At 50.5% G+C, this 27,556-nt stretch overlaps 1 protein-coding gene across 1 annotated transcript in view; it reads right to left on the bottom strand.

Moving 5' to 3' along the window:
* Positions 1-27,556, bottom strand: part of CHST8 (carbohydrate sulfotransferase 8) — a 54,757-nt gene that overhangs the window by 17,157 nt on the left and 10,044 nt on the right. Inside the window, exon 2 of the mRNA XM_078606902.1 lies at positions 3,135-3,172. Coding sequence (XP_078463028.1) covers positions 3,135-3,172 — 38 coding nt within the window. The remainder of the gene's footprint in view (positions 1-3,134; positions 3,173-27,556) is intronic.

The raw sequence follows: 27,556 nt of genomic DNA, 5'->3' as shown, positions 1-27,556 counted from the left end.
ACACACACACACACACGCACACACACGCACGCACACGCACACACACACGCACACACACGCACGCACACACGCACGCACACACACACACACGCACACACACACACACGCACACACACGCACACACACACACACGCACACACACACACGCACACACAAACACGCACACACGCACACACACGCACGCACACACGCACGCACACACACACACGCACACACACACACACACGCACACACACGCACGCACACGCACACACACACGCGCACACACGCACGCACACACACGCACGCACACACACACAGGTGGTGCGCGACTCGCGCGCGCACAGCCAATGGCGGCGAAGCAAATTGGTGAAATAAAAAAAATGTGTTTGTTTCACGGGATGCTCGCTATCGACCCCCCGTTTCGCGTGCCCGTGCCACGCCCGCTCCGAGCCACCATCGGCGATGTCGCCGCGGATGTGGAGACGTCCCAGATGAGTGGCGCGTCACTCTCCTGCGTCTCGCCGAACGCAGCTTTGCTGTCTTGAGAAAGGTGGTGGGAGGAGTGTTGGGTGGGGGGGTCCATGGTAAGTGGCAGGGAGTCAGGTCTGAGCCACCTGTGCTTGAGTCGTATTCTCCAGCGCAGCGAGTCGATGGTCTCAGCCCAGCCACTTGGGACCGCACAATAAAAGGATCGCACTAATCGCCGCTACCGTACTCTGTGTGATAACAAAACAAAACAAGTTTTGCTGGCTGGAGGGTGTGAGGGATGGACGGTCTCATGCCTCATCCAAAGGACGTGTGGGCTGCTAGTTTAATATAAATGTTGGCTTGTTACAGCTCTGAGAATGAGAAGTTGCGGTTTAACACGTGACCGACACTCTCGTTGTGATTTGTGAAAAGTGTGATCTACGTGTCGATAAGGAAGCCTGTTGAAGCGACTTCAGAAGTAGTTCTGTACGGTCAACTTCCACGGCGATATCTGCACCGCGATCTGTGAGAGTTCTGCGTGTAAATGCCTTTATCTCTTGGCACGATGCCCATAGCACAGCTTTAATATAACTTAGAAAACACCAATCCACCGAAGCTCCCTTCAAACGAGCTGCGTTCATTGCTCCGTCTCTGCTGAGGACGTACTCTCAGTGGTGTTCTGAGCAGTCGCTGTCATTCTACAATTATTCTCAACCATTGGCCATCATTTGTCTGTCAACGTAATCCAAAGGCATGCGTCTGTCCATGCTTCTTTGCGCACACTGAAGTTTTCTGTTCATTTTCTTCATTCACGCCCACGTTTCTGATCCGTACACCACAGCAATTATAATCTTGTGCCCGCTCATGCGGTTCCAATCCAACGAGGAGGTGTGTACAGTCTGTCAAGGCAAATACCAAAGATTCCGCTGTGCAGCCTGTAACAGACTGTTGGGGCAAGTGCTGTTTGCGAGCACCTATGAAGGCCGGCACGGCACAACGAGGGAGTGGGTGGCCAGCACCACGCCCGGCCGCCTTTGTCTCCCCAGTGGCGATGTTTACACACCGCACCAGGTACTCATTTAAGGACGAGTCGACCGAGTCGAAGCCCAGAACCGGTTCGACTATTTTCCACTTATTGGCCGTGAGCGGGGAATCGAGCCCGGGTCGCCGGTTTCATAGCGAAGTGCTCTAACCAATGCGCCACCGCTCCAACAGTGTAAACGGTGTAAACACGCAACCTCTCACGGTGTCAGAAAAGCCAAGTGAGTGGTGTGCTGGGTGCACCTCCGTATGTATGTTGAACTTCATATCGCACGTACGTAGCCGGCCATGCGATCGAGCCGTGTTGACAGGCATTGTGTCCTTGCTGTGTGTCACACAGCTTGAAAACAAAAACACGTGGAAATCTGTCTTCGTCCCCACTGATTGTGAGTGGATGCTCTTCCTTCGGCTCTGCCCAGCCGTGATTGGCAAGTGGATAATGACACGGGACAAGCACTCAAGATCCAAATAACCAGTATTTGTGCAAAAGTGTCTTGAGTGGCAAATCTAGAATGTCATGTTGAGAAAAAAAAAACAAGTGAAAATGTGAGATTGTTTTTTGAAGGAGGTGGGAGGCAGGCGGTTGGGTGGAGGAAATGTGGAACTCTCCATCACAATTTATCCACGCGCGCGAGAGAATTCAACAAAGCGCGACATCCCTTCAACGGTGGAAACCCTCAAACCGGCGAGTCGAGGTCACGAGGTCATCATGGCCAATGCTGTCGATTACACCACACCAACGCCATCGATCTTTCTTTCGTCTGCTGCTTCCCAAAGTTGTTGCAAAGTCGAGAGCCCTGCCCTTCAGGGTTCGCTCCCACATTCTCATTACCGCCACCGTGAACAACACTTGGGTGCCACTCCAATGTCGCCTCGGTAAAAAATCTAAACCTCCTCCGCCCCGCACACACACGTCCCACCAATCGCAACCTCCGCTCCCTGATTACAAATACTGTGCGACGCTCTCCCGCAATGTTGAGCTTCCCAAACCCCAAGTTGCTGACCCTAATCCTCCTCCATCCTATAACAGTGTTAACACCCGCCACAAGCTCGTCTTACTGCCTGTCTTACAACACTTCTCTTCCGCCTTCCATTTCCCAAATTCGAAAGTTGCTTTTCCCATCACCTTCCACCCCGCACACAACGTGTTCCAGTCATCGCGAGCTGCGAGCGAGCGAGCGAGCGAGCGAGCGAGCGAGGTTCAATCCCGTAGGACGTGATCGGATCGGGATTGGCGAACACGGCCCCCCGCGTCGATCCACCCTCGGGGGTTCACCGCTAGGCAGCGTCAGCCCGGCGAATCGTCGTCGGCGCTGTGCCGCGCATCCCTCTCGGCCTGCGGTGTCCCGACGATTGGCTTGCACGCTCCGGCGTCTCTTTGGTGAAGTGCGCGGAGCGGAAACGTCGGACATCGTGTCAACCAATACGCCGAGTAGCAAAGGTTGACCACGTACGACGCGAGAGACGTTCAACGGACGTGCGTACTGACAAGAAAAGCGCATCGGAGAGCCCTCCTTGTGGGTTGTGGGGGGGGGGGGGGTTATTTCTCTTCCTCCCCCCTTTCCTGCCACGCAATGTGTTATCCACGATGCATCGGTGCATCGGTGACGACGAAGTGTGTCATTGCATTGTACCATGCTCACCTGTTGGCCGAGGTATGGAGAGTTGTTCAACATCAGCCCTGGCGGTTGGGGGGGGAGGGCAGAGAGAAAGAGAAGAGCGATAAATAAACAACAGAAATTACACGCGCAAAAACACACACGGCAAACCCCTGTTCCCATGCAATTAGATTCTGTAATTGCCCGCCGTCTCGGCATTCAATATTTTGAGAGCGAAAAAAAATCATCAGTGACCTGTGTCCAATCCTTCCAATCCGGCGCACGTTCGCGCTGTTGAAACAGCCTCAACGTGGCTATTGATGCTCTTTAATTGGCGCCGGGTAATGCGCGTTATTTCAAAACAATACGGCTCGGAGCCTCGACTGTAATAGACCAACATCGTGCCAGCCGGCCCGAGGCATTGCCACCCAGTCTGCGCGGTGCAATAATTCCAGATTGAAATCCAGATTGAAACGCGCAATATGCGCCTGTGACCTCGTCACCCAGAATGCATCGCGGCTCGTCAGACCTTGGAAGCTGAAGCAGGCTACGAGCCCGAATCGTGCTGGGATGGGTGACCGCCATGCATAGCATCCCATTATTGTACCGGACTTCTATGCTCCCGATGTCTATGCTGAGGAGTGCCTTGACCAACACGCAGTGACCAGCCAGCGTTGTCAAGTGCGGTCACATGACCCCCGCGGGGAGGCCCCTCATCCAGCAGTGGATTGACAAGGAGGGGGGCTGTTCCTGTAATATACATGTACGGATGTAATTTGGATTCGTATGAACCGAGCTATTTCTCCCACTTCTAGGCTGGAAACACGGTGACCGAGACACATTGTACGCTTTGTTGGGGAATGCGAACAGTGGCTCAGCGACTTGGGTACTCTTAACAAAGTTTAGGGTCGCGTGTTTTGGGCCGTGACGCCATTCGCTGTCCTCGTTCAAAAGAGCGTTAAAACCATCACGTTTAAAATGCATTCCTTCCCGGTGAACTGTTCACACAAAAAAACGTGAATGTTGCGTGGTCATTTATAATGTTTAGTTTGGTTTTATGTAATTGCATCATCGTTCATGCAGATTGCATCTCTCACACCTCGCTGAGAAATTATGGAGGAGCTCGAAGGCAGCCGGCCAGGCATCGAGCCTGTGCTACAATTGCCCAAGTTCTGCAGTCATCTGTCTATGAAGATGTTTTCAGCCAAATTAAATGAGTGTTTATACACGCGCGTACATTTATGAATGTCAATTCTCTCGAGCTATACAGTACATCGCACGGCTAAAAATAGTTGTCTTGCTGGAAATGAAGTTAATGAAGTAAAATAAATGCTACATTAATAATATAATAATACAAGTAAAATATAAATAAAGTAATAGATACAATCATTGCATTGTTAATTTAAGTAAAAAAAAATGTTTTATCACTGCGGTACCGTTTGTTTGCTGTTCACAGTTAATTTGTCTCCAGCTCGAGTTCCATCAATGTTGCGTTAACGATATTATTATTCGACTGCACACTCGTAAGTTTCCCGCATTGCTTTGTTGTAGCCCAAAGCTCCTCTGATAAAATAAAAAAAATCTTTCTCAGGGTCTCTGTGCCTTACCTGACATACAGTAAAAAGTAATAATAATAATATATAAAACACCACACACCGGTATGTCACGATGCAGGGTGAGATCCCATTATCGTCTGCACGTTCTGCAGGACACGTAACGTATGCAGGTGTGGCTGTTAATGGCTCGGAGAATAAACGAAAACTAAAAAAAAGAATCTGGTTTATCCAGCTCTGATTTCACTCTCCTCGAGGGCAAGGCTACGCCCGCGATGAAACGCATTAATAGAAAGAGGAATGGATATATAATGGAACAACGGCTTTCTCTGAGAAATCCTCGGTCGTAAATTGAATAATATATCTCGTATCGCTCTCCACGTTTTAGGTTACGTTTCTCGAGCGTAGAAAAAATATCTGCAATAAATATCTCGTTGCTAACAGTCCCTTTTTTTCGAGAGAGAGAGAGAGGGAGAGAGCGTTCTATCGTCGTTTGACGAATGCATAAGTACTGTACGTTCCCACTTTCCTCTGCACAAAGCACCCCCCCCCCCCCACACTGGCGTGGCCACCTCGAGACAACCTCGAGAGGGCGTCAGCCAAGGAGATGGAGCGCAGTGACAGACTGGGAGTAAAGAACAACAAAATCACCGCAGGCATTTTGTAGACAAACCGGGCCCAAATTGCCGCGCGATCATCATTGGTACCATTTGGGAATGAGTCCAAAAAAAGAACACAGATGGGACCTGTGAGGAAGAATCTTGGGAGCTGCCGAATATGGTGGAAAGTTAACGGCAACTGAAAGCGTAAATAAGCAATGAGGAGTACACATTAGAGGTAATAAAATATTTTAATCAAAACATGTTTTAATATAGATTTTTTTTTTGTCTGATCACACTTGCAATTTCCCCACACCGACCGACCCACCGGCCCTCGGAATGGACCGACCTCACCGGGCATTAGCCCTATGGACTGCTGCCCCTTTGGCCAATCTGGGCCTGCGGATTGCTGCATCGCAGGGCTCGTGAGAGGTGACAGCGCCATTGAGGAGGCCTTCATCCGCCAGTGGATTGAGCATGACCGCTGCTGCTGCTGCTGCTGCGACCGCCGCAATGGATGAATGCAGGGGATGCCCGCTCCCTTTCGTGTCTCTGAGACACAAAGCGGCGCTCGCATCGGACACGAGCAATCGATGGTGTGTCCCCCTCGCTTCGCAGTTGCTGGGCTTTATCCGAGACGCAAGCTCAAGCGAGGCTTTGTTGTGACAATCAGAGATGAAGAGGGCAGCAGGGCAGATTGAGAAGGAAAAAGTTCGTGTAAAAAGATATTTCCAAAAAAATATATATATATAAACGTGTGTTCTCCAAGGCAGTGGAGATGTCACGGTGAGAGTTAATGGTTTGTTTTGTAGGACGGAAGGACTTTCTAATCAAAGGCACGACCTTTATCAATCCAACTGATTCCCAGGATTATTCTCAAGGAGGGTTCTTCGTTGATCGGTTTGTTTGGCCAATTCCATTCGTGAGTGTTTGGCTTCATGTGGGAGGAAAGCGGAGCTCCTGGAAGGAACCAAACCCACGCTGAACATGTCCCACGATCAGATTCAAGGACCCAGTGCCATCTCCTGGCCACCTCACAACCCACGCCTGCAAAACCGACCAGGCTCACACCGGCTTAGCCTTCTTTGCCCCTGACGGCATTGTCTGCATTGAGGGCGACTCGGTCGTGTGCCGTTTCCTGTTCATACAAGAGGACAACATTCTGGCCTGATATTTCACAGCCCCAACATGTTGCCTGCGAGGAGCTTCTCTCACTAAAGCGACTGCATTGCCGCTAACACAAAAAGCGTCTCGTTTAAAACAAGAAAAGGATGCCTTCTCTTGGATAATCTCTCGTTAAAGTGGGCGTGGTGGGTTTCGGAGGGTCAAGCCGGGCGATCAAATGTCAGGGCCAACGGCTTTACTTCTAATGAGGCTACAACCCTTGGAATAAACCGCGCCCATTGAACGCGACCATTACATTTGGAACAAGGTGGGGGTTCAAAAACTTCAGCTCAAACAACAACAACAAAAAACCCCCGTGGCCAAACGCGCATTAGGAAGGCGCGGGCAACACGAAGTATAAACTTTGTGCGAGCGTGGGGAGCCGTGAGCAAGAAGGTGGCTTCGCTCTGCGAGCTTCAAACAATAAAACATCCCCACAGATCCGTCGCCGAAGCGTGCACATTTTTGATGTCTCACCTTGTTCAGCCAGAACAATGGGGGTGGTGGCACGTGATCTTGATTCACACACTTGGCCGTCGACTGTTGTGGAACAGGATTTTTTTTTCGTGGGCACAGCCAGAGCTCATTTGATATCAAAAAATAAATAAGCACGCGATAATGGGCCGTCCATAAATGACGTCACGTGATTTTGGACGATTTTTGACCCCCCCCCCCCCATCGTCACACGGCGTCACAAAAAGTCAGACCCCCCTCTCAAACATGACGTCACAAAGATTTGAAGACGATGGCTTGTGTTGCTAGACGATGGCTTGTGTTGTTATCGAAACGTTGTGATTTTTTTTTTCTTTCTACCTACGTGACTTTCCGAAAGAACCAAAGAGTATGTATGTTGAACTTGTTTCGCACCGTTCGTAGCCAACCTTGCTCATCGTAGATGCGGGGTAAGGACGCCAAACTAAGCATAAATAAATCAGTTCGAAAAAAATTCGTTTTCAATCTAGATGTAGAAGTGCATAGTTGCAGCGGCTTACCAATACCCCCGTCGATGCCTTCCTAAAAGGTGCGACAGATATCGAAACGACGTAAATCAAAGCGATGTACAGGGCAGTAGGTGGTGGAGGCGAAGGCTGAGGCAACGGATATCGAGAAATGACGGACGATGCTGACAGCGACGTAAGCGTGGGGGGTTGAGCCGACGCAAATCGGGTGGTGGGATTAATACGTGACAACGTATTTACGAAACTACGTAAAGGGGAGGAGACGTAAAACGGGGCGAGACGGATGTACATCACGTAAGGGAGACACCACTGATTTATTTTGCGCTAAAGCTTAGGAGATATGACGCTACAGGGTGCATGCTTCGCTGGTCTCGTCAAGGACCATAGACCATCACGCGAACTCCGATCATCCTCACAGCGGCAGTTTTTGACGAGCCCATCGAAACAAAGACGGTGGCCACCGCATCGCGCGCTTTCAATAATCCGCTTCTGCGGCGGTCTGGAACGCTCTTTTCATATTAGGAAGCCACAGGAGCCATACATTTTTAAATCCTCTAGATTGAAAATGAATTTCCCCAGAACTGCTTTTTCGTGCGTGTTTAGTTGTGTTGTCCTTCCACCGCACCACCCTTCGGCACGGTTGGCTACGCACGGTGCGAAATAAGTTCAACGTGACTACCCTTGGCGCTTCGTGATCACGCGCCGAGACGCGCGTGATCTCCTCCGTCTCCCTGGACGCCGAGCGCACTGCCCCGGGCACGGTCTTCCTGGACGCGGTGGCATCTCAACTGCACGTCCAGGGTCCGAATGGCTCGTTCAGATGCACTACACCGAGCCTCTGGCGCCCACGCGCTTGCCTCTCTCTTAATGGGGAGGCAAAAGCGCGCAGACAACGGAGACCCATAATTAGCTTCATTCGCCATTCTCATTTTCAATCTCGTCAGTGTGGCCAGTTTGCCAACGCGTGCGGCCGACGCCACTCGCATAATGAACTCAACTTGTGCTACCTAATCGTCTCGTCAGAGCTGGGCTTTAAGTAAGTCTGCGGCGGCGGTAGAGTGATTTCTTGCGCAGCTGATTGCGCGACGCAGTGATTTGCGCCAAAAGTGATTGCTCCGCTGAATTGGAACGGATTTGATGAAGTAAACGCGGCCGCCAAGCGAGCAGCGATTGCGTGAATCAGGGACCCCGCAAGGCCACGGGTCAGTCGAGCACTGCCCCCTTGCCCCCGACGAACCCCCCCCCACCCACCCACCACCCCCTCCCCCCACCCTCCCCACTAACCAACCCCCCCACCCCCCATGCATTTTTCAGAGCCGTCACAACAACCGTCTCCTGAGTGATTCGGAGCAAGTGCGCCGTTCCCACAACGCTCGGGGGGGGGGAGGAGAGGGTGCATTGCGTTGACATTTATCAGTATTCCTTGTTTATTCCAGCGCTTATTTTTAGCCGTATCATTAGCGAGAGGTTTTTTTTCCTCCACTTTTATATCCAGCCTTGGCCGGCATCCTGGGCACGCCTGTGGTAACCTCGCCTCGGATGACTCGGGCTTGTCAGTCAGAGCAACAGACGCACGTCACACGCCGCTGACCCCTCACACTATCATCAGTGGGCTGGGGGGGGTGGGTTAGTTGGCTGACACCCGCAAGAAAACAGACATCGATCTCGTGAGAGTGTTTCTCACGGATTATTGAAATTGTGCTATGTGTGAACTTATATTCTTGGTTCTTTCGGTAAAGTCACGTAGAAGGGAAATAATAAAATAATGTTGATATTAAATATTTAAATATAAAATATTCATATTATTTATTATTTCCCTTCTACGTTAAATATATTAAATATTTAAATATAAAATATTAATATTATTTTATTATTTCCCTTCTACGTGACTTTACCGAAAGAACCAAGAATATGAATCCCTGCAGTCACGAAAGCTTTAAATCAAAATTTGCGTTGAACTTCTTTCGCACCGTGCGTCGCCCACCGTGCTAATTGAAGGTGCGACATTGTCATGTCCCCTTAGCCTGAGGACGCGTCTCCTCGGTTGTGCCCGAGGCACGTCAGACCACTAAGCTAAGCAGGCTTTGGACCTGTGTAGCGCTTGGATGGGAAACTAACGGGGAATACCGCGGCGTCTTATCTTATTTTCACAGGAACGATATAGCACCTTAACCAAGGCGCTTTATACTGAATTAGCAACGGCACAGCAACGCGCCCGTGTGTGAATGTAATGGTGGAGGTGCGTGTGAATGAAACAGATGAGAAGAAGCAATCTGTGATGATGCGTCAATTCGGCGAAAGCGAAATTTGTGACAGTCAATTGCGACGAGTGGATTGTGCTGCTGCAAAGCGGCCAGGAAATGGCGATGCAGCGATGAATTCCTGAATCTGTGTGTGTGTAAAGCTGTGTGTGTGTAAAGCTGTGCGTGTGTGTAAAGCTGTGTGTGTGTGTAAAGCTGTGTGTGTGTAAATCTGTGTGTGTGTAAAGCTGTGTGTGTGTAAAGCTGTGTGTGTGTGTAAATCTGTGTGTGTGTAAATCTGTGTGTGTGTAAAGCTGTGTGTGTGTAAAGCTGTGTGTGTGTGTGTAAAGCTGTGTGTGTGTGTGTAAAGCTGTGTGTGTGTGTGTAAAGCTGTGTGTGTGTGTAAAGGTGTGTGTGTAAATCTGTGTGTGTGTAAAGCTGTGTGTGTAAAGCTGTGTGTGTGTAAATCTGTGTGTGTGTAAAGCTGTGTGTGTGTAAATCTGTGTGTGTGTGTAAATCTGTGTGTGTGTGTAAAGCTGTGTGTGTGTAAAGCTGTGTGTGTGTAAAGCTGTGTGTGTGTAAAGCTGTGTGTGTGTGTAAATCTGTGTGTGTGTAAAGGTGTGCGCATTATCCTCTTGTATGTTTGGGCTTTCTCTTGGCTACTCTGGATTCCGTCCACTGTCCACTCATGAATGGAATTGGCCGAATGTGCCGGAGGCTACCGTTAGTTCATGGACCAGAGCAGTCATCGGTAACACTTAACGTGGCAAACTGGAGTAGAAACGATGCATTTATATGGCTAATGGGAGTGAATTATTTGATAGTCCACTCGTTTTAAAAGTGTTCATCGCACGATTCACCACTATAGGTCACGTAAAGAAATCGGAACCACTGAATTGACGCCACCTCACGTGTTAATAGACAAATTTAATATCTGATCTGGACCCACGGCCTCTGTGGGGGCTATTTTGTCAGCATAAGTCAGTGCAGCAATACGCATTGTTGTACTGTACTACGCTGCGGCGTCTCTCTGCCTTCACAGACTCGCACTGACCAGCGGGGTGAAGTATGCCCAAACAACCGCCACGATCGAAATAACCCGGGAAGTGGAGAATCATTAATCCGCGGCTGGATGAATGTCTCCCCATTGGTGCCGTAACTGTATCTTTACATTTCAGGGTAAATGAAATGTCCTTTTAGGTTAAGTATGAGAAGCGGGCCAAAAAAAAATTACTAAAAACAAAGATGAATTGCCTCGGTTACTCAAAGCGGTGATCTGGCACCACTTAGAGGCATGGTTCAAATCCAGGTCTCAGTCACCCGTGATTAAACTGCGTACTCAAGTGTCCTAAATTTCCATGCTTCGTACAACAAACCCCATCATCATTGGAACCTTATTTGCCAGTAAAAAATATGATAATTGGTTTTTTACCCTTCTATCTGGCAACAAAACTGACACCTTTTTTACAAGGAGTCATGTTTGCATAGACCACAATACCTGCAGTCATAATGTTTGCATTATGAATGTTTGCATTATGACTGCAGGTATTGTGGTCTATGCAAACATGACTCCTTGTAAAAAAAAGGTGTCAGTTTTGTTGCCAGATAGAAGGGTAAAAAACCAATTATCAAACCCCATAATGTAGAGATTTTTTTCACCCGAATTTGGATAAACCCCAGCTCCTGAGGATTCCAAAATAAATACTGGTTTAGGTCATAAAACAACAACAACAACAACAAAAAACAAATCTATTTGTCTGTAAAGTGTGGGAATGTGTGTGCCCTGCTCGTGTGCGGATGAAACAAGTCACCTGAAGGAAATACGATAATCACTGTGGTAGCCAACGGATTATCACGGTTGGCTACGTACGGTGCGAAAGAAGTTCAACGTACATACACACATACGAGTGCACGGCCCGTCGTTCCCTAACACGGGAGTGAAACGCGACTGCTCGTGAAAAGACGCCGATAGCACGGAGGGAACACAACCCGATGATAAGAAAAATGCAGATCAGGAGGGTAATGTCAAAGAAAACCAAAGCAAATATTAGCGTTAACTTAAAACTATTTTATGCATTAACACCACCAAATGTCCGCTGGTGTTCAGAGTTACTAAAGTGTATTTAGAAAAGTTACGGGTGTAAAGTAATTTTTTTTTGCATGTGTTGTACGTGACAGAATAATATAAATTGTGTGACAACGACAAAGACACACGCAATAATAATTAGCACTTATTAGGAGGCTTTGACAAAGACTCGGGGCGCCAAAACAAAACACAACTTTCTCTCCCAAGCCACCAACCTCGTCCCACTTACCATCATCTCACTTATCATCATCATCATCATAGATCACTTCTCATCATCGCGCCCACTTATCGTCTCGCGCGCGTTCCCCCGCACATCGTTTCCAAATGATTACGCCACGCGCACAGAAGTTTTCTCGTTTTTTTCTTTTGTCGCTCAATGCTGTTGTCGCCTTGGAACTTATTAGACGCATCGATCGGCCAGCCTCGGAGCGGCTCGGCGGTTTGAAGGCGTGCGCGCGTTTCTCTGCGCGTCGCTCTTTGCCCTTCGCCGTTTTTGTGCTTTGATCCGCGGTGCTTTCGTGACCTCGTAAATACGGCGCGAGTCAAATAAATTTGTCTCGCGCAAAGTGGATAAGCTTGGCCGCGTAACAAATATGGATTTTTTTAACGTGGATTTGGAGATGGCGTGTCAGAAATAAATAATTAAAAGTGAATGTTTTATGTGTACAGGGAGAGAACGACGACTGAGATCTCTCCCCCCCTCCTCCCCGCGTAGCCCGGACAGACCGCTGGGGCTGGCGCTGTTAGCGAGTGCCTTCAAAAGTCAAGCGTCGGCACAACCGATAGCTGTTGTGGCTGAGACCACACCCGGCCGAACTTGTCTCCCAGAGCCGATGTTTTGGGCGCCGCGATGGCGAAATGTTAATTGCCTCGCCTGGTGTACAGGATGGAGTTTGCGTGTTCTCCCGGTGGTCGCGTGGGTTTTTCTCTGGGTCCTCCGTTTTTTGTTCCCACCATGTTAAGCCACTTCGTTGAGAGGTTATTTGTGACCAGGTCGCTTCTGAAAAAGAGCTGTGGAGCTCAGTGGGCCTTACCCGGTTAAAACAAATAAAAAAAAATCGTAGTAGGACTCCTCATGGCTGTTTATTTTATATTGAATCCTGGGGGGTGGGAGGCCCAGGATTGGTTCAGTTCATTGACACTGATGGTTGTTTAGCTGTGGCAAGGAATTAAATATGGGCTGTCAGGTTAATAGCGTGAGTGCACACTAACCACTTTGCTATCGCTGCCCGCACATACATACATACACACGCACGCGCTCATAAATATAAAACTTAATGCAGGTCCAAACCCGAGCGGTGAAAAATAATAGAGAAATCAATGGCTCAATTACACAAGATGTTGCAGAGATGCAATTAACTGTGCGCACGGACACACGGAAACTGCGAGGTTCAATTATAGTTAAATTGAGCAAATTACTAATTTTACAGCATTGCACACTGCTCGGGCACGTGTTAAATGTTGTCAAGCTCGCTACCCACCCACCCACCCCCAACCCCTTCGCATTGATTTATCGGGGACCAGGACCCATCGGCCGAGTTAATAACTTTCAACCGGCCAGAATTGATGGGTCGTTACACGAAAATACGAGTGAAAAAAAAACCTAACAATTATGTCGGCTAACATAAATAAGGCCAGCGTGTTCCTGTTCCGCGACGTATCTCTGAGGTTAAGAATGCCGTTATAATGCTCCCTCCTGATATACAAGATAATGAGGCATCAATAAAAAAAATCGTGAACAAAAACAAATTAACGCGAATGTTTAAAGACGAAAAGCCACCGTGAGAACGTGTACACGGCGCCATCGGCTAATATATATTTTCTGCTAACAGGGACGTGAACTAGACGTGTGATCCATGAGATAACCGAGACCCATTAAAATCCCACGGTAGATCCGTTGCCATTCCCCACACATCTCCACCACCTTTATTATAATCACCAACAGATGGCTATTTATTTATTTATTGAGACTTGGCACACGAATGCGTGCAGATTTTCCTTTTATATCTAACTGCAAAACAAATTGCTGAATCCACATTGAATGGGATGAGCGTCACTCAATATCGCCGTTTTAATTTAAATACATTTCAACATTTTACTTTTACGGATGCACGATCTGCTCCGATTCATTTCACCGTACCTAGCCCATCCTCTTTCCCATACCACGTAACAACCCTCCGTTAACGATTTTTATTATTTTTCTACCCGTTTATTTTTGGGTTTTAATTCTTGACGTGAGCTTTCTCATCAAACGTCACCCGGCCCGACCTGCTGAAAACCCCGCGTCTCTCGGCTCTCATTTCGACGTCTTCCCCCAACCCACTCGCCTTCCCCTCCCCCTTCTCGGCCAGCCTGTCCTCCCGCTGAGCCGCCTCGCTAATTCTCTGCAGCCGACCTTGCTCATCCGCTGATGGCTTATTCCGTCTCGACCGTCAGCCTGCTCAAGAGGAACGTACACTGTGTAATTATGCACGTGTGCGTGTGTGTGTGAATATATTTATTATGGGGAGCTGTAGTGTTGCGGTTAGCGCGCTGCGCTACGAACCCGGCGACCCGAATTCGATTCCCACGGTCACCACCGGTGACGATTATAATCTGAACCGGTCCTCCCCTAGGTTGACTCAGCAGCAAATGAGTACCTTGTGCGGCGTGTAAACATTGGCACTCGGGAGACAAAGGCGGCCCGAACGTGGCGCTGGCCACCCATAGCTGCTGGCGAACAGCACTTGCCCCAACAGACTGTTAAAGACTATACTATACGCGGGGGAGCTTTGTCTTTGTATATATTGAGCAATTGTGCGGCTAATAGAATTACAGGAACAATGCCATTTCAGAGCGCGCGCGCGCATTTAGAAACGGTGAAAGAACTAAAGCCATTTGTCCCCGTGTCTCAGCAGAGGGTGGTGTGTGGTGGGCATCCATCCAGGCACTTTCGAGGCTTCAGGCCAAACTTCGCTTCCGAAATGTTACGAAATCGAACGCTTTCCACAGTCTCTCTCTCTCGCATAGTAACTTTAAAATGTTTTCTTGTTCATGTTTTTGTTTATTGCGGTTGCACCCGATTCAATCCCGGAGAGGAAAATGTAGCAACGGACGTTTCATAATCGGGTGCACTATTAAACACGACAGACATGCACCGATGGTGATGCAATTTCCTTCGTTGGTAAGCTCAACGCGAACAATTATTCACGTTGCACAATGCCATCTGTTAAAAAACAAAACTGTACAAAGACAAAGTCCTGCCCACTTTTGTATCCCCGGTTGCTAACCAAATCTACCCAAGGTAAGATGAGGCCCAGCACCAGTTCAGATATCGCTCGCTAACAGCTCTGTCCGGGAATCGAGCTCAGGTCACCGGGTTCATTGCGCAAAGCACTGAGACGCCGCTGACACGCGCACCTGCACCTCTCCACGTGCAAACGCGCACGCACAAAGACAAAGATCACCCGTATAGCCTCAACAGACTTTTGGGGCAAGTGTTGTTAGCGAGCACCTATAAACTCCGGCAGGGCACAACGAAGGAGTGGGTGGCCAGCACCACGCCCGACCGTCTAGTGACGACGCTAACACACCGCACCAGTTGCCGATTTGAGGACTGAGTCGACACAGAGGAGGCCCAGGACCGGCTCAGATATCGGCCACTGATACTGGTCGTGAGCAGGAATCGAACTCGGTTCCTCCGGGTTCAGAGCACAGCGCGCTAACCGCTGCGCTACCGCTCACCACACTTGCACACACACACACAACAATGCACATGTACACACGCGCACAAACACAACATTCGCCACTAAGTGGCGGTGACGTCACCACGACGCTTGTGCCAGGCCATGTACACCTTGAGGCCACGTGAAGTCTCGAACGCCCGCTGGCAGGAGGTCACATACACACACTTACATCACAGAGACTCACAACGATCCGCCTGTTTCGCCATCCACACACCCTGAGCACACGCGCTCTTCAAGCCACGGCGATTTGCTGCTCAATTGAGCGATTGTGACAGCGCTCCTTTCCCGCTGGCAGTCCCGAGCCAGCGGTGGACATTCCGCATTCCTATGACGGGGGCGAGTTTACCCGTAAGACCAAAACCACCGTTGACCTCTCGACAAAGTGGTACTCATTTAACCCACCATGGGAGGGATGATGGGCTTAGTCAACCAGCCCCCCCACCCCATCCCCCGCCTCCCACCTACCATCCCAACCAGGTAATTGAGCTCCCAACCTCGCGATCGCGAACCGCTCATTCGACCACCGAGCCACTCGGCCAGATCGCCAGGCCCGTTTGCTGTGAGTGAGCAAACATTCAGATCGGCTTGTCACACCACGGGGGTGGGGGAGGGGGTGGTTTGGCCAGCGCCACACCCAACCAACATTCGCGGTCACGTTCACAAAGACAAATATCCCCCGTATAGACTTAACAGACTGTAGGGGCAAGTGCTGTTAGCGAGCACCCATGAAGGCCGGAACGGTACACGAAGGGGTGGGTGGCCAGCACCACGCCCGATCGCGTTTGTCTCCCCAGTGGCGATGTTTACACACCGCACCGGGTAGTCATTTGAGGCCGAGTCGACCTAGGGGAGGCTCAAGGCAGGCTTCATATACCACCTCGCCTCTGACGTTGCCCAGGTTCGGGAATCGAACTCAAAGGGTTCGAGATGAGAGCGCGGCTTCAAAGCCCACGACTGATTGCGCCACCGCTCCATTCACCGCGAAGTGGCGGCGATGTCACGGCAGCCGTTGTGACAGGCGAGGTGCACTCCGAGGCCACTTGAGGTCAGAGGTCGCAACCGGGTACCCGATACCCTGGTGCGGCCGGGTACGGGTACGGGTAGGCCGTGAGTCACTGGTGAGTAACCGTTTGTCACTCTTTCGATTTAAAGCTTTCGTGACTGCAGAGATTCATCTTCTTGGTTCTTTCGGTAAAGTCACGTAGAAGGAAAATAATAAAATAATAAAAATAAAACATAATAAAATAATTCTCACGACGTTTCGGCTGCTTGCGTTGTAGCCGAAACGTCGTGAGAATTATTTTATTATGTTTTATTTTTATTATTTTATTATTTTCCTTCTACGTGACTTTACCAAAAGAACCAAGAAGACGTTTGTCACTCATTTCGGGTAGGGTACAGGTAGGGTACGGGTACCCATTTGGGACCCTGGTGCGGCCGGGTACGGGTACGGGTAAGGAATCAAAACCCGTTTGCGACCTCTGCTTGAGGTGTGTCCAAAGCGCACTGGCAGGAGAGCACGGGACGGACCCAGGTGGACGGAGGTGACCGGCAGACCAAAGTAAAACAAAACGAAAGGGGGGAGACAAGCGAAGCAAGCTCCGCGCATGCACGCATGGGTCTCAGTGTCGATTTCGTTTTTCAATTGTAGGGGCAAGAGTTCTGTTAGCGAGCTCCTATCAAGGCCGGCACGTCACAGACAGGGGCGGTGTGGCGAGACACCATTGCTTCCTCTACCTATTGTCTCCGCAGTGCTGGCGTTTTACACACGGCTCCAAAGTCATTTACGTGCTCATTTGATGCCGAGTCGACCTAGGGGAGGCCCCAGGACAAGTTCCAAATATCCGCCACAGCGATGTAAGTCGTGTCCTGGAAACGAAGTGAGGTCGCCGGGTTCGTAGCGCAGCGCGCTCACCACTGCACGACGCCACACACACACCAGCACACACACACACGCACACACACACACACGCACACACACACACGCACACACACGCACGCACACACACGCACACACACGCACACACGCCCACACACACACGCACACACACACGCACGCACACACACACACGCACACACACGCACACACACACACGCACACACCCACACACACACACGCACACACACACGCACACACACACGCACACACACGCACACGCACACACACACACACGCACGCACACGCACACACACACGCACACGCGTACACACACTCACGCGCACACACACGCACACACACGCGTACACACGCGCACACACACACGCACACACGCGCACACACGCGTACACACACACACACGCAGACACGTGCACACACACACACGCATACACACACACATACGCACGTGCACACACACACGCAGCAGCAGCAACGACAACAACAACAACCGCCGCTCACCACGAAGTGGGCGGTGACGTCACCACGACGCGCGTGCCACGCTAGGTGCACGCGCGCACCCACGCACGCGTTTCAGAATCGTTATATCGATGTACACGGGAGGAATCCGATGAGCTACGAATCTCTCTCTTGTTTCTCTCTCTCTCTCTCAACAGACGTCCACTAGTTTGCTCGCAGCATCGACGTGTAGCCGAGGATCATTGCACCGACATCCATCAAAATCATCCGCTGGCGACCTTCACGCACCGAATCGCCGCCGCCCGTTGGGGGCCGACGAGGGGCACCCCGCTCCGCGGTGAATGTGCCCCCCGCGCGCCTGCGCTGCTCCCCCACCACGGAGAGCAACACGGGGGGTGGCACGCGTGCACGCGCTCACCGCTACACTCCGGCCCCCCCCCCTCCCCCACTGTGCCACGTACAAAGGCAAAGATACCCCGTGTAGCCTTAACAGATTGTAGGGGCAAGTGCTGTTAGCGAGCACCTATAAAGGCCGACGCTGCGCACGAGACAGTGGGTGGCCAGCACCACACCCGGCCGCCTTTGTCTCCCCAGTGGCGATGTTTACACATCGCACCAGGTAATCATTTGAGGTTGAGTCGACCTAGGGGAGGCCCTGGACCGGTTCAGACAATAGTCACCGGTGTTGGCCGTGAGACGGGAATCGAACCCGGTTTGCCAGGTTCGTAGCACAGCGTAGCGCTAACCGCTACACTACCGCTCCCCACACAGACACACACACGAGACAAAGACAAAGATCCCCTTCCCTAGGTCGACTCAGCCTCAAATGAGTACCTGGTGTGATGTGTAAACATCGCCACTGGGGAGACAAAGGCGGCCGGGCGTGGTGTTGGCCACCCACCCCCTGGTGTGCCGTGCCGGCCTTCATAGACGCCACTCGCTCACATCACTTGCCCAAAAAGTCTGTGAAGGCTATACTAGGGGGGAATTTTGTCTTTGTTGTACGTACACACGCGTTGCTTAAGGACACCGAGCCTGGCACAAGCGTCGTGGTGGTGCCGTCAATGCCACTTAGTGGCCAATGTCGGCTATTGCTGCTGCTGCTGTTGTGTTTGCACGATTCACGGAGCGGTGATGTGTGTGGGTGGATGGCTCTTATTCGACTCGCCAACAACACTTGCCCCAACAGTTTGTCAAGTTTCTACGGGGGATCTTTGTCATTGTTATTCTACTAAGGTGGGGGAGGGGGGCAGGGGGGTAGGGCAGGGGCAAGGGTTGGGGGGGAGGTCAAGGGGAGGGACCCACAACCTACAGATGCTCTGCTCCACAAAGCGAATTGCTCGCCGGTGGAAGCAAATCCTTAATCTCGCTTAATCTATAATCCAAGCGCACGCGTTGTTTCATTAATTTGGAGGATTCGGTAAAGGGGAAGCGAAAAAAAATCAATTAAACAAATTGATCATGACCTTAACTTTAAATTTAATATGCATGCAATTATAACTGTGGTATCATGCGTGCCTATGTTTGGCCGCTTGCTTTACAGATTTTATGTTATGCTTAATTAAGGATGCTAAGGGTACAGTTAAGCGCAAGCCTTGCGCCGTGCCGCGTAAATCTCGCCACCGAAGTGGATGAAACGATGAGAAGCACCAGAGTCGAACGAACACTCAACATATCCCCAAAAATAAAAAAAAATAAGAAATAGGTTTTAACCATTTCTGGCAATAAAAGGCGGTGTTAAGATGTTCAAACACCAAATAGAAACCTTTTGCAAGGAATCATGTCTGCATTGACCACGCCTACTTGTGGCGAACATGCAAACCAACATGCTCTGACAATAAATGGCATTGTCTTTGAAACCGATTGGCCTACACTAGAGACGGCAGCCTTCTTCAGGGCCCAGTCTCACCACCACCAGTGTCAGAGCAGAGAACACCAAAAGGCGAACAGTACAAGGACAATGCACTCTCAGTGTTCATTTGAAGCTCGGGGTGAGCAGCAAAAAAAATGGGACCTTTTCGCCAGGTATCAAAGTATGAAAAAAATAATAAACAGGTTTTACCCTTTCTGGAAATAATCCTAAAACACTCGCCGCGGTTTTCTCGCGGAAAAAACCTAGACAACTACCTCAAGTCAGGTGAGGTCAGGTGAGGTCAGGTGAGGTCAGGTGAGGTCAGATGAGGCCAGGTGAGGCCAGCTGAGGTCAGGTGAGGTCAGGTGAGGCCAGGTGAGGTCAGGTGAGGTCAGGTGAAGGAGACTACACGACGGATGGATGGTGACCAGTTCGCAAACGGACGGCGATGGAGGGAACTCACGATGGTGCTCGGTGGAAGACAAAGACCTCGGGTCTTTCCCAAACATCAAATGCCAACCTGTGAACGCGATGGAAGGCGACTCGGTTGAAAGACGCAGGCAGCGACGGACAGAGTGGAAGTAGGTGAGACGCTGGCAAGGAGATATCGGCGAAGGGAAATGGTCACGGCTTGGTATGTAATGTGTGTATGTTGAACTTCTTTCGCACCGTGTATAGCCAACCGTGATAATCGGATCGTGCGGTGAAAGGACGTCAAAATAAACACAAAAAGCAGTTCTAAAGAAATGAGTTTTCAATAGAGGAGATTTCACAATGCATAGCTCCAGCGGCGTCCTAATGTCAGAAGGAGGAACGTTCCAGACGGCCACAGAAGTGCATCTGGTGACCGCCTTTCTTCGACGGCCAGCCAAAAGCTGGTGCTGCGAGTATCACCGGAGTCTGCGTGATGGTTAATGTTTCTTTAGTTCAGCAAAGGTGTTGGGTGTTGATATGTGGCAAGCTCTTTATACTGACTTGAGACGCTGTGACCAAAAGAGCTTCTTGGATATGCGTCGACCTCGTCACATCTCGGAAAGCCAAGCGCGGTCTCGACGCAACGGCGAGACGAGGCGAGGAGAAATCTGACTTGGTGGCTCCATCGTCTGGTGAGACATGCACTCATCCGGGCTGTTCCTTCGAGGAAGCGCGAGAAAGACAAGAACTGTCAGTATTTTCTGGTTCTTTCGGTAAAGTCACGTAGATAGAAGAAAAAATAATAACAAAAAACACGACGTTTCGGGCGCAACACAAGCGTCCGTCTTCAGGACGCTTGTGTTGCGACGTCGTGTTTTCTTTTAACACATTGTCCTGCGGAGGGAGCTGGTAGGTACGTTGGGTTGCTCGGTCAATGGCCTGCAGGGTCAACGGCGGCGTAGGTGTATTCCGCAAATATGCCCGACTGTGAGGGCGGGCACAAGCCGGCGTGAGTAGGTTAAACGTTGAGTTTTATAAGGGCACCACGGGGTGACCAGCCCCTCCCCACCCAGCCCCACCCCTCCCACCCCCCACCCAGCCCCACCCTCCCCACCCAACCCCACCCCACCCAGTCCCTCCCCACCCTCCACACCAAGCCCCTCCCCACCCTCCCCTCCCCACCTTCCCCTCCCCACCCAGCCCCTCCTTCCCCACCCAGCCCCTCCCTGCACGACGGACGGACACAATAATCCCCTGTGGGCTGGTGGAACCAGGAGGTTCCTACCAGTATTTTTGTTTTCTACCTACGTGACTTTACCGAAAGAACTAAAGAGGTATGGCTTCCTGCAGTCACGAAAGCTTCAAATCAAGAGAGAAGTGTCAGCTTCGCTTAGGCGCGCTCATGATGCAGCGGAGCGAGTTTGGACGAACGATGGAACGCACATTTTTTTTTTAGTTTAAATACTGTAAATAAGTTCATAAATAAATAAGTGATTTAATGCGGAGCGTGAAATATGTGCCGGAGACACTCTAGGAAAAATTTGGCGCGCATTAATATTAATGGAAGGATAGAAATGTATCTTGCAACAACTCATTTATTATTTATGGTGAGGCGCATTTCAGACGATTCCGTCATCGCGGGGCCACAGAAAGGATGGGGGGGCGGGGGTAAGAGCTCCATGTTATTAATAGTGCGTTTAAACATTAAATTGGCGTCTCCACAAGCCCCGGTGTCTGGCGCGCGTGTCTGTGGCAGAGAAAGGGATGCACGTGTTGGAACGCACGGAATCCTGGCTGGCTGAATCATGCACGCACGGGCCTTGTGTAAATGTTCATGTTGCGCGCCGTGGTTACGTTGAAAAAAGATAACAACAACAATAACAACACCGCCGTGAGCGTGCGTGGAAACGGTCTCAGGGTGAGCGAGTGGCTTAGACGGATGATTACAAGTTCAAAGTGCTACCCTAAACCATCACGCAAACTCCGGTCATCCTCGCAGCAGCGGATTTTGGCTGCTAGCCATCGAACAAAGACGGTCACCGCATCGCGCGCTTTCAGATGCGCTTCTGTAGCCGTCTGGAATGCTCTTCCATTCGCTATTAGGACGCCACTCACTGGAGCTATGCAATTCTATATCTAGATTGAAAATGAATGTCTTTCAAAAGTTTGTTGTCCTTTCCCCGAACCTCCGATTAGCACGGTTGGCTACGTACGGTGTCAAAGAAGTTCATACACAAACGAGTCCTGGCTGGCTGAATCATGCATGCAGAGAGAGAGGGCTTGTGTAAATATTCATGTTTCGCGCTGTGGCTAAGAAAAAAAAACCACCGCCACCACCACCGCCACCACCCCCACCGCCACCACCACCGCCACCACCCCCACCGCCACCACCACCGCCACCACCCCCACCGCCACCACCACCGCCACCACCCCCACCGCCACCACCACCGCCACCACCCCCCACCGCCACCACCACCGCCACCACCACCGCCGCCACCACCACCGCCACCACCACCGCCACCACCCCCACCGCCACCACCACCGCCACCACCACCGCCGCCACCACCACCGCCACCACCACCGCCACCACCCCCACCGCCACCACCACCGCCACCACCACCGCCACCACCCCCACCGCCACCACCACCGCCACCACCCCCACCCCCACCACCCCCACCGCCACCACCACCCCCACCACCCCCACCGCCGCCACCACCGCCGCCACCCCCACCGCCACCACCACCGCCACCACCCCCACCGCCACCACCCCCACCGCCACCACCCCCACCGCCACCACCGCCACCACCACCACCACCCCCACCGCCACCACCCCCCACCGCCACCGCCACCCCCACCGCCACCACCCCCCACCGTGCAATAGTGATCACGCGTGGATACTGTGTCAGGGCGAGCGAGGGGGCTTTAAGACGGGTGACGTAATCAAACCCTCGCTGGCTATCTCCACCCTAACGCTATTTAATATATTCACGTCTGTTTCTCCTCTCGTACCGTTTCGCTCCGGTGAAAATGAAAAGAATACATTTTTCACACACCTGCTTTGTCGAATCTGGATTTCCAAACAAAGTGCTTATAGGCTTGGCGTGTAGCCAGCTATAATGAGACATTTCCATCTCTCTCGCGCGCTCTCTCTCTCTATTCCATGCGCGCACGTGATATTCTCACACCCATGAAGAATTAATCTATTATTTATTCCTGCATATTATTATTGTATTGTTACTAAAAGGCTGACAGAGTTTTGACACAAGCTGGCTGATACACAAGGCTTGCGAATCTATAAGTAGGTCCATTCAACACGCATCGCGATAATGCATTCGCTGGTGGCTGCTTACCAAGGTTTAATCTGCCACTGAATATTTTCTGCGTTGCTGCGAGGCTAAAATAGGCCCGTATGGCAATCCGTCCACTGGCTAAATGCCAGTGGCGAGGGCTGCTATCCAGCGGAGAGGACTTCGGGAGAAAGTTTGTGCTGTTTATTGCTATTGCTGTGTCAAACGAGCGCAGAATTCAGTGGTTTACGATACGGTCCATAGCTCGGCTTGCATTGCCTCCAGTCGCACTACTGTGGCTCGTGTCTTTAATTTCCCCTTCGTCCATGAGACGTGCGCATGGTCCTTTGAACAGGAAAGCGCGTGGCAAGCTTACCGCATTCACTGCGGGGGTTTATGTTTATTGCGGCGGTCTGCATGCTGTTTGGATTTGAGGCACCCTCGGTTCTGGAGGAGCTTTGCTCTCTCCGTGCAGAGTTCATGGACTTTAATTTTTACTTTTTATTTTAATAGAACTCGTTCGACTCTGGCTTCGGGTTCTTCAATCCGGCTTCGGTTTTCTTTTCCAGCCGCCTGGTCGCCTGATAGTTCCAACGCGGTGGCCGTGGTGTTGAGGTTACGGCCGGTACCAGTAAACTGATTTGCGTGACTGCCGGTCCGTGTTGGCTCTTTGGGCAATTACTTACAATTGTTCGAGAAACAATTAGCGGCTGTCCTTCCTTGTCCTCTGAGACCAAGCATGAGTATGGGTTCTATTCCTTTTTTTCCATCGGCCTGAGTGGAATGTGCCCAGCTGTTTAGGCTCGTACATCGGGGACGTGTCTGGCTTTGTCAATTTTCCGAGAAGCCCCGGTGTGAGTGCCATGGCGGCTGCTGAAATCACCCGCGTCTACAGCGGCTGCTGGCACAGGTGGTGACGACTGCCACGTGACCAGCTGTGACGGCTGTCGTCGATGTCTATCGTGTTGGTGGTGGTCCTGAGAGCGTGCGCCTTTAGGTCTTGCCCGGTGAAGGTGGCGAGGAGGCCGTGTTTAGGGTGGTAGACGCCGCGGTGGCTAAGAGATGTTAACCACCTCGCCTGGGGTACAGGAGGTCGTGGATTCGATCTCGACCCTGCCGCCTGCTGCTGTATTTTTGGAGTTTGCGTGTCTCTCTCTCTCATCATCATCATCACGGTGGCTAGGGGATGTTAACTACCTCGCCTGGTATACAGAAGGTAGTGCATTCGATCTTGACCCTGCCGCTTGCTGCTGTATATTTGGAGTTTGCGTGTATCCCTCTCATCATCATCATCACGGTGGATAGGGGATGTTGACTACCTCGCCTGGTATACAAGAGGTCGTGGATTTGATCTCGACCTTGCCGCTTGCTGCCGTATATTTAGAGTTTGCGTGTATCCCTCTCATCATCATCATCACGGTGGCTAGGGGATGTTAACTACCTCGCCTGGTATACAGAAGGTAGTGGATTCGATCTTGACCCTGCCGCTTGCTGCTGTATATTTGGAGTTTGCGTGTATCCCTCTCATCATCATCATCATCATCACGGTGGATAGGGGATGTTGACTACCTCGCCAGGTATACAAGAGGTCGTGGATTCGATCTCGACCCTGCCGCTTGCTGCCGTATATTTAGAGTTTGCGTGTATCCTTCTCATCATCATCATCATCACGGTGGCTAGGGGATGTTAACTACCTCGCCTGGTATACAGAAGGTAGTGGATTCGATCTTGACCCTGCCGCTTGCTGCTGTATATTTGGAGTTTGCGTGTATCCCTCTCATCATCATCATCATCACGGTGGATAGGGGATGTTGACTACCTCGCCTGGTATACAAGAGGTCGTGGATTCGATCTCGACCCTGCCGCTTGCTGCTGTATATTTAGAGTTTGCGGTGTCTCTCTCCACAATGGTCGCGTGGATTTTTCTCCGGGTCCTCGTTAAGCTGTTATTCGTGGGCCTGGTCGCTTCTGTAAAAGAGCTACAGTGTATATATCTCAGTGGGCCCTTCTTAGCTGCTAAAATAAAACAAAATGTTTTAAGTTGAAGTCGAATAGACGGCAGCAACGAGAGTAGGATCGTTTATTCTGTAGCTCTCCATCCCCGTGCCATCACCATTGTGCGTCTCCTCTAAGGCGAGGACGTCTAAACCTTATTTCCCCTTTTGGGTGTCTGGCCAGCAATTCGCTTGTCGGTCTTGACAGCCCTTTCTCACGCAGGAGATGAGTGCTGGATACAGCGGCCACGTTTTGGAAAATGAGATTTGTAACTTTGATCCTTGCCAGTGTCGTGTCGATAGTTCAATGTGCCATTTTATTCAGGGACTATTGCTGTGTGGTGTTTTATTGGTGTGGTCTGGGACTGTTTTGTCGTTGTATTTGCTGCCTTGTCCAATCTCGACGATTCGAACTTACATAATAAGTGCGTTTATTACGTATTTATATTTCGTGACTTGCTTACCGTGTTCACTATCGTTGCACTCCTATCGTTGTTTTTTATTATTATTTGCTCCTGTAGCTTTGCTGACCCGCCACTACTGGACATCTGTGGGAAAAAAAAGCTTGGGAGCTCATCGGATTCCTCCTGCTGGTGCTGTTGCCAGATGGACAAAAAAAACCGACCTCACCAGCAACAGTTGGCACTCCTCTCCAATCCAGGGAGAGCGTGAGCTGCTCAATTGATCTTCTTGGTTCTTTCGGTAAAGTCACGTAGAAGGGAAGTAATAAAATAATAAAAATAAAACATAATAAAATAATTCTCACGACGTTTCGGCCACAACGCAAGCAGCCGTCCTCAGGTGAAAACCATTCAGACGCTGTCGCCTCGACAGACCTGGTTTTCACCTGAGGACGGCTGCTTGCGTTGTGACCGAAACGTCGTGAGAATTATTTTATGTTTTGTTTTAATTATTTTATTACTTCCCTTCTACGTGACTTTACCGAAAGAACCGAGAAGATGAATCCCTGCAGTCACGAACGCTTTAAATCGAAATCTGCTCAATTGAGTTCCCCGAAGAAGCTCCCAGCACGCGGAGCGAAACGTCGGACTGCATTCCCAAGAGCAACACGCGGGCGCGATCCGAAACTACGTCGGAGAACCGTGCAGCACAACACGCGAAACACGCGCAGCTTAGATACGAGTCATATCTTCGCTGGAATAGCTGAGTGGTGTTGAGGGGGTGGGGGGAAGGTGAATCATTACATGCCTATTAATAATAATTACACTTACTCATAATGGGAAAAATAAATTCACAACATCGCGGGCCGCAACACGTGACGAAGATGGCAACCAACATAATCCAACGCTCCTGATTTCCGGGGACTCAATCTCCTTAAGTCAATAATATCAATACGGCAGTAAATTATTCATGCGCACAGTCACACGCGTACACACACGAGAGGCATGCCCTCGGGACCATCCGGGTTTATTTTCTTGCGCGAGTGTATATAATATATATATATATTCATCTATTCATCTGTGTGCCCCAATCCAGCTTAGCTGCTCCGGACCCGACGATGGTTTTGTGTGCCCGCAGAGATGAAAACTTTAGCGCAAATCCGCGGTTGCTGAACCGCGACCAACCCACCCTCTTTGCCCGTGGCCAAATCCCCATGCCGAATGCGTCACGATTTCGTCAGATTTTGGAAGCCAAGCAGGGATTTTTGAAAAAATGTTTAAAGCTTTGGTTTGAACATGGCTGGGAATGCCAGGCGGTTGTGGGATTAGGCTATGGAGTGGTCAGGAGATGGCAGAATGGCAAAGGATTCCGGAATCTGTCTGTGCGGAGATTTTAAATGTTTCCCCCTCGTAAAGCGTAGGGCTTTGTTGAGGCCCTCCGGTTTGCTCGCACGAAAAGCCACCGTGGACATCTGAGTTTATGAATAACGATGGGTGCTGGCCACTTCAATTTTTCGGAACAGCCAGAATGGGCGCGGCTGACCTTTAAAATTATTTTGCAAAGCGAAGCACTGGAGCACTCGAGGTGGAGACCAGAGATACACGCGCACCATAGTATCGACATTCGTACGTGTATATTCCAACGTGCGTGTGAACAATGACTACATATATACAGGGATTATCTCGATGTATGTACATCACGTATGATACAGGCAATAATGCAGATGTTTTAGTTGTTCAGGACAATTTGGCATAAATGTTCTCCGGACCATTTTTAAACGATGTAATAATTTAACGTGTCATCCTCATTTGGCAGCCTAGATGTGAAATCAACAAA

This window comes from Lampetra planeri, chromosome 26 (genome assembly GCF_965212315.1).
Source record: "Lampetra planeri chromosome 26, kcLamPlan1.2.h2, whole genome shotgun sequence".
NCBI classification, from domain to species: Eukaryota; Metazoa; Chordata; class Hyperoartia; order Petromyzontiformes; family Petromyzontidae; genus Lampetra; species Lampetra planeri.
The sequence above is the reverse complement of the archived record's forward strand: the minus strand, read 5'-3'. Positions and strand labels throughout refer to the sequence as shown.